At 42.4% G+C, this 15,250-nt stretch overlaps 1 protein-coding gene across 4 annotated transcripts in view; it reads left to right on the top strand.

Moving 5' to 3' along the window:
• The window catches only part of MMADHC (metabolism of cobalamin associated D), a 40,951-nt gene that overhangs the window by 15,945 nt on the left and 9,756 nt on the right, over window positions 1-15,250 (top strand). For all 4 annotated transcript variants that reach the window (XM_040358016.1, XM_040358014.1, XM_040358017.1 and 1 more), the window contains 2 exons: window positions 2,762-2,870; window positions 7,133-7,263. In XM_040358016.1, the coding sequence (XP_040213950.1) occupies window positions 2,762-2,870; window positions 7,133-7,263 (240 nt within the window). The remainder of the gene's footprint in view (window positions 1-2,761; window positions 2,871-7,132; window positions 7,264-15,250) is intronic.

A 15,250-nucleotide genomic window follows, 5' to 3' on the forward strand; every position in this document is an offset into this window, starting at 1 on the left:
TATATCCACCTTCGCCCCAACGACAAACCGGTGCGGGCATTGTCTCAGTTATTATTTTTTTAGAGGCGACGGTTGGTTTTCTTGTAAAATCAATCCCCCCCCCCCCCCCCCCCCGCCACCTTCCTCTGCCTTCTTGAGACCCGAGCGTCCAGCTGGTGCTTCCACCGGCTGACCATAAAGGTAATAGGATGGGGACGGCTCTGATCACCTTTGTGGTATAGGAAACCAGAAGCGATGAGCATACATTACTTCCATGCCATTTTTAAAATGGGGAACATGTTTGATCACACAGATCTTGGTGTAATAAATGCTTTTAAAGACAAAGGAGACATCTGGGGTCTAAATAAGACCCCAGATGGCTCCATAAAAGGTACCTGTCACTGCCTATTTATCACAGGGATATTTATATTCCATGTGAGAACGATGAGAATGATAAAAAAAAGTAAAGTGACTGTCCTTGGTTGCTTCAAAAAAAAACACCCTGCCGCATTGGAATCCATGGTCCGGCGCCAATCTGGGCTTGCCAAACCACCATACCAGCAACAGGAGCACGTGGCGCATCAATGTGAAAGCAGCCTTGGAACCCAAAGGGACCCTCCATTCACCTCTATGCAGTGGCGGGCCATCCATAGAGGGCACACGGGAGCCGCCTCCCCTATCCATGGGACCGGCCCCCTAATCTACATATCAGTGGCGCCGGACCATGGATTCCAATGCGGCAGTGTTTTTTTTTTTTTTTTTCTTAAGCACCCGATTTAGAGCCAGAGGCTCTAATCGGCTTCAAAAAAGGGTGAGCTCCGAGCCCACCCAGTTGTGTGACCATAGCAAATAAATTTTTGCTTTTATCACACTAAAGTTCCTCCCCACCAATCAGGAGGCAGGTCTGTGCGACCTTTTTCTCCGATTGGCCAATGCGTCAAGCGATCCTATTGGATGCCTAACACTTTGGCAAGAGACACACGGCGGAGGAATCTGGAGGAGCGGACACTGGAGCAGCCGCTGCCAACACTCTAGGAGAGGACACCACAGCCCGGCTACATGAGCGGGTATGTGCTGGGCCGGACCGCCCATGCGCAGGGGTTGGGGTGCTGTGCCACGGGGGAGGGGGTGGTGTGGTGTTTGCTGCCCCCCCAAAGCAGAACCCACCAGCTGCCACTGCCTCTAGGTCCATTTACCCCCGCTTACCTCCAATCCAATCTGCTAGAAAAATATCTGCCCCGTCCGTCTGGGCTGATTGAATTGGATGGCCATAGAGTAGTGTGGGCTGTGTCCATGTCCGTTCTGCATATGCAGCGTAGACGCAGACCTGTCATCCACCCATTTCAACCATTTTGGCCCACGGCCGGTTACCAAGTCGCTTCCATGGCACTCGCTCTTCAAAAGGTTGGGCACTCCTGCCCTAGGGTCTCTGCTAAAATATATAATAAATATTTGATTTTTACATGTAGAAGAGACTCTTCAGAATTGGCTTGGGAGTGTTTAACCACTTAAGCCCCGGACCATATTGCTGGTCAAAGACCAGGCCACTTTTTGCGATTCGGTACTGCGTCGCTTTAACTGACAATTGCGCGGTCGTGCGACGTGGCTCCCAAACAAAATTGGCGTCCTTTTTTTCCCACAAATAGAGCTTTCTTTTGGTGGTATTTGATCACCTCTGCAGTTTTTAGTTTTTTGCCCTATAAACAAAAATAGAGCGAAATTTTGAAAAAAATGAATATTTTTTTACTTTTTGCTATAATAAATATCCCCCAAAAATATATTAAAAAAAATGTTTCCTCAGTTTAGGCCGATACGTATTCTTCTACATATTTTTCTTAAAAAAATCGCAATAAGCGTTTGGTTTGTGCAAAAGTTATAGCGTTTACAAAATATGGGGTAGTTTTATGGCATTTTTATTATTTTTTTTTTTTTTGCTAGTAATGGTGGCGATCAGCGATTTATTATTATATTTTTTATCCGTACTGCAACATTATGGTGGACACTTTTGACGCATTTTTGGGACCGTTGGCATTTTTATAGCGATCAGTGCTATAAAAATGCATTGATTACTATAAAAATGCCACTGGCAGTGAAGGGGTTAACACTAGGGGGTGAGGAAGGGGTTAAGTATGTTCCCTGGGTGTGTTCTAACTGAAGGGGGGGGTGGACTGACTGGGGGAAATGACTGATCGTTGTTCATACATTGTATGAATAGACAATCGGTAATTTCTCCCCCTGACAGGACCGGGAGCTGTGTGTTTACACACACAGCTCCCGGTCCTCGCTCTGTAACGAGCGATCGCGGGTGCCCGGCGGTGATCGCGACCACCGGGCATGCGCATTAGGGGCGAGCAGGGGGGCTTGCGTGCGCTCCTGCCCTTATTGGCTGCTCGGCGAGATGACGTATAGCTACGTGATCTCGCCCAGCAGAGCCGACCTGCCGACGTATAACTGTGGCGGCTGGTCGGCAAGCAGTTAAACAACTGTAGTATCGGGCTGCAACATAACAAAATTGAAAAAGAAGAGGGTCTGAATACTTTATGAATGCGATACTTTATGCAGCATTTACATATTGTATATTTACTACAGTCCCTGCCCTCAAGGAGCCAACTCCCATTCATACACATACTAGGGCTAATATAGACAGGAGCCAATTAACGTACCAACATGTCTTTGGAGCAATTAAAAGAAGTTGGAAAATTCTGTAGACATGCACCTGACAATCTTTTGGAAATAAGCCTGCAGAACTTGCCTTGTAATCTGTTCTCCCTTTTTCCTTTAGGGAAGTGAAGTTTCTCCGCAGCAACAAGAAGTATGCAGCGCGGGATCGTACTTCGAGAACGCCAAAGTAGAGTGTGCCATGCAGAGATGTCCAGAACTGCTAAGAAAAGGTACAGGCAGGCAGAGAGGCTGCTGCTTCCACACAGTCACTAAATGTGTAATGACTTTACAGCTATCCCGATGTCCAGACAAAAAGTAAAAATGATAGACTCACATCCAACCCGATTCTGTTCTTGCATACAGCAGACCAAGATAATAAACATGCATAAAATAAGTTTATAACCCTATGTGAATATTTTTGTTGAGATAAATGGTCTGGCAATAGGATCTCTTTAATCACTTGCCGCCTAACTGGGAGATTACGCGCCCCCCCCTCCTACCACTTCCCAAAGGTTCCTGGACTTCTTTTGCCGATTGGTAAGCCCGGGAACCATCCAGTGTCGAAGTGTTTTTCCATAGAAATAAGCACTGAAAAGATGGCTACCACTCATCTCTATGCCCTGGGACGACCGGAGCGATGTCATGACGTCACGTCCGGTTCTCCGGCCATGTTTTTTTTTTTTTTTTTTTTTTTTTAAGGCAAAAGATCCCTAAAAAAAAAAAGAGATTTGGGGTATTTTAGACCTCAGATGTCTCCATAAAGAGTACCATTGTTATCAAAAGGGATATTTTCATTCCTTGCAATAGCAATAAAAGTGATCAAAAACACTTTTTTCCCCACAAAGGGACAGCCCCTTGACGCCCCCTTCAAGGAGTAAGTAAAGTTAGTAAGTAAGTTTAAAAAAAAAAAATCTTAAATATATATGGGATCCACAAGCAACACAGTCAACTAGCTGGGGCAAACCCTCTCCCCTTCCAGGAGTTTGGCAACTAGAACCTCCACCAATTTATAAAGGGGTATAAGTTGGCAGTACCAATATTAAAGCTTATTTACACTTTTGCAGACAAACTGGGATAATGCCCACTTTATATTGGTTACATACCTCCATTCGCATAGCATAACTTAAAAAAAAATGTTTAACAATTATAGCTTACCTTTATGAGATGCTCTGTTTTAAGGCCCCTCCAGCAAGGAACAATCCTAGGCAGTCCTTTGTTTGAGAGGGCTGGGCAGCTGTTTGCTAAAATTCTATAACCCTGACTGTACTGTGTCGGCAGATCTTCATTATCAATTATAACTAGATTTGAACGCTGCCTGCCCTGAAAAAGGGTTAAAGGTGTAGAGGCTGGGCTTCTTGCATTTTATGTTCATCAGGACAGACCTAGGACAGGCTCACTCGAACATTGTTCAAAAAACCTTGCGGTCAGCCATGATATCTTCTCCATGGAAACATCTAAAAGGTAAGCAATATTAAAGATTAGTTATACTATGTGAATAAGAACACATAACAATATTATAGTGAGGTTTTCTCAAATCTGACTGCAAAAGTGGAAATACCCTTTTAAGGCAATAAGTGTCAAAAATCACCCAAAGTCTATTTGCTGCCCTGTTGACTGCCTGACATTTGATAGTTTGGGAACTCGGGTAGTTGACAAGTAAATGTCAGACTCGGATGACCTCTAACCAATTACCTTTAAAGCGGGGTTCACCCAAAAATCAACTTTCTGTCACTAGATCCAGCATACTGCTAACATCTGCAGTATGCTGGATTTTTTTTTTTTTGTACTTATCATTTTAGCGGTCTTTCTTCTCCGGCACCGAGCGGCGTATCCTTCCGGGTATAGGCTTTCCTAAATCAAGCGCAGTTGATTGACGGGCTTGGATAGCGCGTCACACCTTCCGAAAATAGCCAACGTGACTCTCGGCAATTTACGGCGCCTGCGCAGTCAGCTCTACACGGCAGGCGCCGTATAGCGCCGTAAGCAGCCGAGATTCACGTCGGCTATTTCCAGATGGCGTGACGCGCTATCCAAGCCCATCAATCAACTGCGCTTGATTTAGGAACGCCTACTCCCCGCAGGATTCCCCGCTCGGAGCCGGAGAAGAAAGACCGCTAAAACGATATGTCCAAAAAAAAAAAATCCAGCATACTGCAGATGTCAGCAGTATGCTGGATTTAGTGACAGAAAGTTGATTTTTGGGTGAACCTCCGCTTTAAGTAGAATTAAATAAGGAAGAAAGGGAAAATGTTAAGCCTGAACAGCTGAAATGAGGAAACACTCAGAGGGGAATTTCTCATTGATGCCGGAGAATTTGGAGCAAAAAATGACTCCAAGCTTATGAAATCGATACAGATTTCTAGAATAGGAAGCACAAAACTGTGCAAGTGCGACCATCCCTGCAGCATTTACTTCACAACATGTAGCGTAGTTAGAGGAAGGAGGAGAACCGGAGTGAAAATATAGCTGGACCTTTTAACAAAAAATCCAAAGTAATGGAACTGGTTCAAGATTTTATTAGAAAAGCATTTAAACTCTCCCAAATAGAGGGGAAATGTGTGCAACTGAATGAGTAAGTGAATTGCCATAAGTTAGATCTGGAATATATAAAGGAAAAAGGAAACCTCTGAAGAAATATTTTAACCCCCTTTGTGCCTAAGGCCCCTTTTACACTTGGGCGGTTTGCAGGCGCTATTGCGCTAAAAATAGCGCCTGCAAACCGACCCTAAACAGCGGCTGCTAGCAGGACCGCTTCCAAAAGTCCTCCGAGCAGCATCTTTGGAGCGGTGAGAGGAGCGGTGTGTTTACCACTCCTCCACTGTTCCTTCCTATTAAAAGCAATGGAAAACCGCAGCTATACTGCCGGCAATGCGCTTCTGCAGAGGCGCATTGCCATCGGTATTAACCCTTTTCCCCTCGCTAGTGGGGGTTAAAACCGCACTGCTAGCGGCCACATAATGCCGCAATTCTGACGGTAGAGCGGCGCATAAAATTTTATGCGCCGCTTTACCACCCCCGCACCTCCCACCCCAGTGTGAAAGGGGCCTAAGGGTAAAGCATCTAAAAGCCTAAGCCCAGCTTTGCAATTTTGACATGTCAGAAAAACGTTCATATCATATCTACGTACATATCATTATATAATATATTGTGCTAAATATTATATATTATAAATTATTTTTTTGAGGGCAAATTGGGCTTTCATTTGGTGGTAAATGGTAATAGATATCTCCTGTTTCTTTTGTTTTCTAATCAAAGAAAAACTGGTATAAATGGTAAAAAAAATATACTTTTTATATAATATAATTTTTTTTATATATATATATATATATATATATATATATATATATATATATATATATATATATATATATATATATATATATATATATATATAAACTGTTTTTTGCCACTACCATAACTTACCACCAAAGAACAACCCAAAATAAATTCTCCTGCTCCTGAAAATTGTAGCGATACCACATGTGTATGTTGCTGTTTGTACCCATAGTACAGGCCAGAAACAATAGTGTGCTTTTGTCTTTAATTTTTATATATAATACCTAAAACGCACTGATACCAATTTTAAAAAAATCAAATTCGGGCCAAAAAATAGCGACCTTGACTTTTGACCCAAACACTAACCCTAGCACTGATTTAGATCAAACCTTGATTTAGTTTCTTTTCTATCTCTTCAAGAATGGAGAGTGATACAATGTATCTATCTTGTCCATTCAAAGTGGCAGAAAACACGGGAACAGGCTTCGCAGTGACTGATCACTGTGATAGCCAATTGGAGGCTATCACAGCGATCAGGTGACCTGGAATCGGACATTCCGGGTCCTGATGGATGACACGGGACTCTTGGTGAGACCCCAGTCTCTGTGCTGGTAGTGTGCCATTCGGCTCGCACAAATATGCGGCCTCACGGAACAAAGTCGAGTCGCATATTTGCGTACAGTTGTCGTCAAGGGGTTAAGGAGAGTACCACACTATTAGAGGCTTCTTTAGGTAATTTAACAGATATCATTTTATACACCTCAGTTGCAATCACAATAATTATGCTGCACTCCCACAGTCACAAGGGTCTCTGCCACGTTGAGATTGGTGCCATTTGCGCACAGTAACATGTGGTTAAATTTGGTGCAGAAACTGCAACAAATTGCCAGATTGTCGCAGATAGCAAAACTCCCTGAAATCTTATAGCGCACATCTCTGCTGCAGTGAAAAAATTAGGAGCAATTTCCTTTCTATTGGGATTCATTTGAAATGAATAGGCTGCAGTAGCACAGCATATTGCAGTGCACAATAAAACAAGCTGCAGAACGTGTTCCCGCAGGTCAGCCTGGTGTAAATGGATGTTCACTGGCTGTCACCAGTAACTTCTTTTTATTTATTTTTTTTAATAATAATAAATAAAAAAAAATCTGAATGCTAGGCCAGTGCTGAGTAGTTCAGATGAAACAACCAGTTGTTTTTTTTTTATATCTTGCAGATGTTGTATCCATGTTTCCCGAGATCCCCGATAACAACCTACTAGTACTAACTGTGACACAGAAAACCATGAATGATATGACTGCGTGGAGTGAAGAGGTGGATAACGAGAGAGAAATGCTGTTGGAGAAGGTTGGTGATCTTGTTTGGCCCAGCATTTAATTTTGGTGGTAATCCGCAGAAGTCAGTCAATGCTTTAACATGCCAGTGGCGCCATCCATTGACTCGCCCCACCCCTTACACAGCACACAGAAACAGAGCTGAGGCTGTCAATCAGCTGGAGGTCCCTCTCCTGTCACCCCCCTTTTTTTTTTTTTCTCATGGTGTCATGAAAACTTGTCAGAAGTGACTTTTGTAGCTTAGGAACAAGGCAGCAGACAGAAATGACAACAAGACAAGTACACACTATAAAGGAATATGCTTTGTTCATATTTGAGGTTTACAACACTTTAAGGATATATACTTAAAAATGATTATGATTTTTCTTTTTTATAAACCAGAGCTTAGTGTATACTCAGTGGGAAGAATGCCCTTTCACTGATGGTCAGGAAACAGAACACCGCCCCCACCTTCACAGTATTGGTCAGAATGTCACCCTATACAGAAAGCTTCAAAGATCCTGGGTGTAATGCCACTGGCTCTACCAAGTGGCATTAAACTCGAAATTATGCAGACACCATTAGATGGGAGGTGAATCCGCCACAGCAACCTCCTGAAGGTAGCCGAGGGTTGCAGGGAACCCCTGTTGAGAATGGCTGCTTTAGTGTCCCTTCGAGTAAAATAGAGTGGCATTCTTAATTTTCTCCACATGGTGTCACTGTTTTCTTTATAAAGGCTACGTCTGATTAGCGGTAATTTGTTCATGTGATAATAATGGTGTTGGTATGTAATTGCTTGTGTTATATTAAAGAGGAATGTGCAGGCAATGTCCAGATTTACCCTCAAACCTCCCTTTCTGTCTTTTAAAGCATGTTCTTTTTGTATATGCTTTAAAAGACAGAAAGGGGCGTTTGTACATTGTACACAAGTAGGTAACTAGCTGCTGCTATTATAAAAGACAAAATGTGACAAAATAAATATAACAGTGCACCATCACCTATTTCAAGGAAAATATGTGACTCAATATATTAAGCAGCGCTTAAATAACTAAAGTGGCACATAATGGGCTAGTATGCGATGCATTGATTTTTTTCATCCGTCCAATTATTTGTGTATGTTTATTTTACACTTAAGAGTGTTGTGATCAATACTACACCTTTTATATTTATGTATTTATTTGTTATGCACTTTAGTTATTTAAGCGCTGCTTAATATATTAAATCTGGACATTGTGTGTGTGTGTGTGTGTGTGTGTGTGTGTGTGTGTGTGTGTGTGTGTGTGTGTGTGTGTGTGTGTGTGTGTGTGTGTGTGTGTGATTGATATATATATATATATATATATAAAAAAAATTTGTGTGTGTGTACACACAAGGAGCAGTCTGATTAAATGTAACAGTCAAATGTTATAACGGTGCTAATATTGGATAATAGTCTGTGTCCAACTCCACAATCGGCATATGATGATGTAACAATTGAATCTTGGATAGTGAGTGATCTTAGGTCAGCATGTGCACCCTACACTGACTCCAAATCTTCACCATGTGAGGCGCACATATCTCCCAAGGGGTTACACTCACCAGAACGTTGAAAGAAATCGGCCTTAAATGATATCCTTTTATCTAGATTCCCATCATCAACTCAAGAGGCAATTGTATGATGTACTCCAATTGGGATCATAAAATACAAGAAATGCCAACATAGCGTAATCCCGTTTTATTTAAAGATTCCCCAAATACAAAGCAGCCCTCCTTCCAGTATACGTACACAATGAAACATAATAAAAGACAGTTTAGTCACCATTCCTCTGTCCCTGCATTCGCACATGTTGTGTACACTTTCTGGTCGGGATCAGCTATCGGTAGAACGCACTTGTCACTTCCAGTTTAGCCATGGTAGTCATGGCTAAACCGGAAGAGTGTGACTACCATGGCTAAACCGGAAGTGACAAGTGCGTTGCACCGACCTTCAGATTACGGGCACTTGTGCTGCTGGGCTTTTATGACTTTATGCTGAAATGCATGCCTTAAAGAGGAAAACCTGATGGGTTTTACTTTCTCTTTGTTCCCTGCAAAGTAAAAGCATAATGGGCTAGTATGCATCGCATACTAGCCCATTATGTGCCACTTACCTGCAATCAAAGCCCGTGCTGCCCCCCCCCCACTGGTGGCCGCATCCATCTTCACCCATTTTCCTTCCAGGGCTGCGGACTCCGGCTCTGCGACTGTCCGGAACCATCAGTCACGCCACTTGCGAGTGAAGAAACGACACGGAGGTCCGTTTCTTCACAGCACATGCGTCGATGACATTGGCGCACTAGAAGGTAAATATCTTCTAAACGGCGCATGTTTAGGAGATATTTACACTACCTATAGGTAAACCTTATTCTAGGCTTACCTAGAGGTAAAAGTTTAAATCAGGTGTTTACAACCACACTAAGTTGCTCCTCTGATATCTTCAGGTCTCTGGGATCCAACGGTTCTGATCTTCCCACTGCATGGCAAGAACAAGGGCTTGTAAAAAATTCTTGGCAGGGCAGTTGCTGTGAGCTCAGATCCTACTGACCTAGGCATGCTCCCAGAACTATATAACCCAAGTTTCCTACACACTGTGTGTGGGAAGGCTCTTGGGAGTCACAGCAGCACTGTTTTGCTGGGAAAGAAACCAATGGGAATAATTTACTAAAACCGGAGAGTGCAAAATCTGGTGGCCAATATGGTAGCCAATCGACTTCTAGATTTCAGCTTGTTCAATTAAGCTTTAACAAAGGAAAAAAAAACTGGAAGCTGATTGGTTTCTATGCAAAGCTGCACCAGATCTTGCACTCGAGTTTTAGTAAATCAACCCTAATGTATGCATGTGGAGAGAGACTGAGTGGGTTAAAGGATAGGCCGGGATCTATACTTCAGCAGACAAGGTTGACAACATTGTGCAGAAAAGGTACTACATTGTCGGCCCAAACAGCAAGTTAGGAGGACTCTGGATTTCTGCCAGATCAATAGATAAACTGCTGAACTTGCACCAAGGGATAAAACAGGAAATTGTGCATATATTGGAGTGATGTACTATTTATTTATTTTTATTGTGCCCTGGCATACAATTTAACAATATTATTTTTTATAAAAGCCTTATAGTCAGTACCATCATTTTTCTTTCTATTGCACTTGTACTGCTGGTTTGCACTACCCACAACTTTTTTGCACTTGAACTTCTCGGATGAACCTGCTTTTGTTTCGAGGCGACTTGTCTCCAAAGCTCGCTCTGGTCTGTTGCATTTTGCTCTTGTAATGTGGTCTAATTATGCATTAATTGTTGGATTTCTCAGCTCATCACCTCCCTGTCAACTCCAATCTAGCAGCGGAGAGCGTCTGCTTATTAGATGTTAACCTCCAGAGAGGGCATTCCCAGAGCCCAGCTGAAAACCATTCAGTGTTGGATGCTTTGTGCATTCGGAAGAGGTTTAATGAGTAACGAGGGATTATGGAAAAGTGTCTCAAACTCATTCCAGTCGTGATAAATCTGAAGTGTCGATGTTTATACTTTCTGTAAATGGTGGCTTATTGCTAAGCATACATGGCTAATGATGCACATCTAACACCCAGCACCGTGTGATGGTGGTATTGCGTGCATTTAGGACCAAATCAAACAGTGACTGCTGATGGGAATAAAGTACAAGAACCTAAAAGTGCCTGCACAGACATTTTCTGTCCCCCTCTTCTTCCTGATTCTCAGATTGTTCTTATTGGGGTCAGTTTTGGCATAGCTTTGTATTGTTTGATCTCACATGCCCATCCTGTTTCCCAGACATTCATATCAGTTGTAACTGATTATAGTGACACCCTGCACTCACAGTATGCCCACAGTCTTCCAGGTTGAATGGTGCTGGACATAATTTTAACTGTAAGGCTGAGGACATCTTTTAACTCACGAAATGGAGAGAAAGGCGCACTGACCTAGTACATTGCCACAATCTAAAACGTATTAAAGAAGCAATATGTACTCACAAACGTGATTGATATAAATGCATATCGTAGCCAGTGTCTTCCCACTGCATGAAAATCTAATCATCGGTCTTGCCAGATGACAAAAAATAGTGAATAAAGTGACAGTGCTTATGCGCTACTATAGACACTCAATGAATAAACCCTAAACAAAGTGTATCAATACGTTGCTGCAAAACCTAAAGTGTTTACAATACACAAATATATAAATGAAAAAGGTGAGGGGTTCCGCGCAACCTAGCACGCGGACATGGTGAAAGTGCTAAGTATAAATAAATAAATGAATGAATATAAATATAAATACTGATCAGTGTTACCACAAACAATTGCAAAATAACAGCTCAATCCAATCCAGTGAAGGAGTGTAAATATCCAAACAGAAAATACTGGTTCTATATATGCAGTGTGCATAAAATAAGCAGTGAATAAATAGAATAAATATATATATATATAATCAATAAATAAATATATATAGTGAAGTCTCTAGCCGTGAAAGAGTGTCCATTCATAGGATGAGAAATAAATAAAAAAATAAATGAATCTGGTGATCCCGTGCTAATATTGATGCTTCAAACAAACAAAAGCTGCCAGAAGAGATGTGACTGATATGATCACAAGGTAATCCAATAGATAGTGTTGATAGATGGGTGTAATAATCCCTCCCCGAGCTCCCGGGACTCTTACCTCCACACAAATAATCAAGTGCATCCACTATAAGTATCTCGACCAGACCTCCGTGTATATGCTCCACTAATCCTCCTTAGATCTCCATGACAGGGTCCTCTTATCCATCCAAACGGTTAGTGTGCCCAGGAGAGGAAACAAGGGAAACACAAAAACAAAGGAGGGGACTCCAATCGTGAAGTAGTAAGCACAAGCTACTTATTTATTAAAGAGGGAAAAAAGCTGCGCTTACATGTGTATTAAAAAATTTACAGCAAGGAACTTTAAAAACGAGCGGCGTTTCAGGCGCCTGTATACGTCACTCTAGGTGTACGTCCTCCCGTCCAGATGACAAGGGGGGTATTCAAGCAGCTGAGGCATTCTGAAAGCGAACCATCTTCTTCATCAGAGCCAACAAAAATAGTGATTGATCCACTGGCATTAGTTTCTCTCTCGAAACGGGTCAGCCGTTTGAAAACCTCCTGGTCATCTGGCAAGGCCGATGGAGTTTAAACACTAGCTGCCCGCCCACCATCCTATGACGGTGGGATGATGCAGCTCTCGTTCTGGACAGACGTCATATGGCGTCTTTACCTTCCCGAGCCACTAGGGATGTCTGCCGTGCACCCGCGATTGCCCAGTAAAGGAGGAGGACCGTGGATCTGTGTGTGTAAACACACAGATCCATGTCCTGTCAGAGAGGAGACCGATGGTACATAGGGACACTGATCGGTCACCTCCCCCAGTCAGTCCCCTCCCCCCATAGTTAGAAAAACTCCCTAGAATACACATTTAACCCCTTGATTGCACCCTAGTGTTAACCCCTTCCCTGCCAGTGACATTTATACAGTAATCAATGCATTTTTATAGCACGGATCGCTGTATAAATGTGAATGGTCCCAAAAATGTGTCCGCCGAAATATCGCAGTCACGATAAAAATCACAGATCGCCGCCATTACTATAAATCAGGGATATGCAATTAGCGGACCTCCCAGCTGTTGCAAAACTACAAGTCCCATCATGCTTCTGACTCTGGTGTCATGCTTGTGGCTGTCAGAGTCTTGCTATGCCTCATGGGAATTGTAGTTCTGCAACAGCTGGAGGTCCGGTAATTGCATATCCCCGCTATAAGTCTATCCCCTATTTTGTAGCCCAGTGTTTCTCAACTCCAGTCCTCAAGGCGCCCCAACAGGTCATGTTTTCAGGATTTCCCTCAGATGAAACGGCTGTGGTAATTACTAAGGCAGTGAAACTGATCACGTCACCTGTGCAAAATAATGGAAATCCTGAAAACGTGACCTGTTGGGGCGCCTTGAGGACTGGAGTTGAGAAACACTGATGTAGCTGCTATAACTTTTTTTTCGCAAACCAATCAATATAGGCTTATTGCAATATTTTTTTTCCCCAAAAATATGTAGAAGAATATATATTGGCCTAAACTGAGAAAGAAAATTGTTTAAAAATTTGATATTTATTATAGTAAAAAATATTGTGTTTTTATTCAAACTTGTCACTCTTCTTTTGTTTATAGCGCAAAAAATTAAAACCGCAGAGGTGATCAAATACCACCAAAAGAAAACTTATTTGTGGGGGGGGAAGGACGTGAATTTTTTTTGGGTACAGCGTCGCACGACCGCGCAATTGTTAAAGCGACGCAGTGCAGAAGGGCAAAAAATGGCCTGGGCAGGAAGGGGATGAAAGTGCCCTGTATTGAGGTGGTTAATAGATTTTTCATGCAGTGGAGGACACTTTTTATGATATGCATTTATATCAATAATGTTTGAGTATATATTACTTTTACATTTTTTAATACATTTTATTGTGGTGATGCACTAGGTCGGTGTGCCTTTCTCTCTATTTCGCTATTTTCAAGTTTGAGGATGCCCAATATCCGGCAGGCTTTAAAGGCAAGACGGGAACAACAGAATTTAAAAAAAATATATATTTATTACAAAAAATACAATTGATATATATAAAAAAAACATATACAATATGCAATAGTGTTGAAAATATCCTCTTGTCTATGCGTTTCGCCTTTGGGCTTCCTCAGGACGAAGTAGTAGAATTTTAGCAGTAGAACATTAAATATTTCATTTATCAAGATAGCCGTCAGCCCTCCACTGCATCACAGATTATAATCACAGGTATATCATCAATCGTTTATACGTAATTTCAGAAGGGGCTTGAAAAGCCAAGCAGAAAGGAAAAGTTTCCTCTATGTGAGATCATGGTTGTATCATGTCTTTTATCAGAAGTGATTCTAATTAATAACCAGATAACCATAGAAAACCGGGGCAGGAAAAAAGGCCAGAGCCACAATAGGAATTGTTTCCAAACAGGGTAGCCAGAGTCTTATCAGTGTAGATTATCCAGTGCAGGGTTGTCAACAAGTTTTAGTTGTATAGACCTCAAGATGAGTATGACCTCTCGCGCCCCGGAGAGAGCGGCAGAGAGGAGAGAGCGGCGGAGAGGAGCTTGTCATCCGTCAGCTCAGCGGAGATCTGTGGACAGATCTCCTGCTGAGCTGGCGGGCTCTGTAGCGACGGAGTCCGCCTAGTGTGAAAGGAGACTTGCATGTAGGCTTCTTGACATGCAGCATAAGCATTGGGTGTGGACACTGCAAAGCTGTTAATGTGCATCTGTAGCCAGCATAGGGAACCCAATTTGACAGCTGTCAAAAAGCTGCCAATGCCCAGCATCCTACAGCGCTATCCACTTGCCCCCAAAGGATGGGCAGTACAGGGGGGCAGTAATGCAGTTCAAAGGAACAATTCTTTGTCAAAAACCAAAGGAGGATTGTGTTTTTTTTTTTTTAATGCCTTACGGAGCCCACCTGTACCGTCTCCTCCTTTCTGTAACTAATTAAAAAAAAAAAAAACAATCCTCCCTTGGTTTTTGACAAAGGATTGTTCCTTTTGAAATGCATTACTGCCCCCCTGTACTGCCCCATCCATGTGGCAGTGGATAGCTCTGTAGGACTCGGGGCATTAGCGGCTTTTTGACAGCTGTCAAATCGTAGGGAATAGGGAATGCTGTCTAGGGAAGCAAAAGCTACTGATGCACATTAACAGCTTTGCAGTGTCCACACCCAATCCTTATGCTTGGTGTCAATAATCCTACATGTAAGTGTGCTATTTTAATTGTTTAAAGCCTCTTACCGGATCCTGTGGATCATCATATCCATATAGTATGGTCAAATGCGTGTGTTACAGCTCCTTATGAAGGGAAACTCCAAAATTGCAAACGTGATCCAGTCAGGGTTGGTTCATCAGTAGAAATGAAATTAAAAAGAATATACGTCCATAGTGTAAACCATAAACATTTTATTAAAAAAATAACAAGTGAAACTTGCAAGGGG

This window comes from Rana temporaria, chromosome 6 (genome assembly GCF_905171775.1).
Source record: "Rana temporaria chromosome 6, aRanTem1.1, whole genome shotgun sequence".
NCBI lineage: Eukaryota > Metazoa > Chordata > Amphibia > Anura > Ranidae > Rana > Rana temporaria.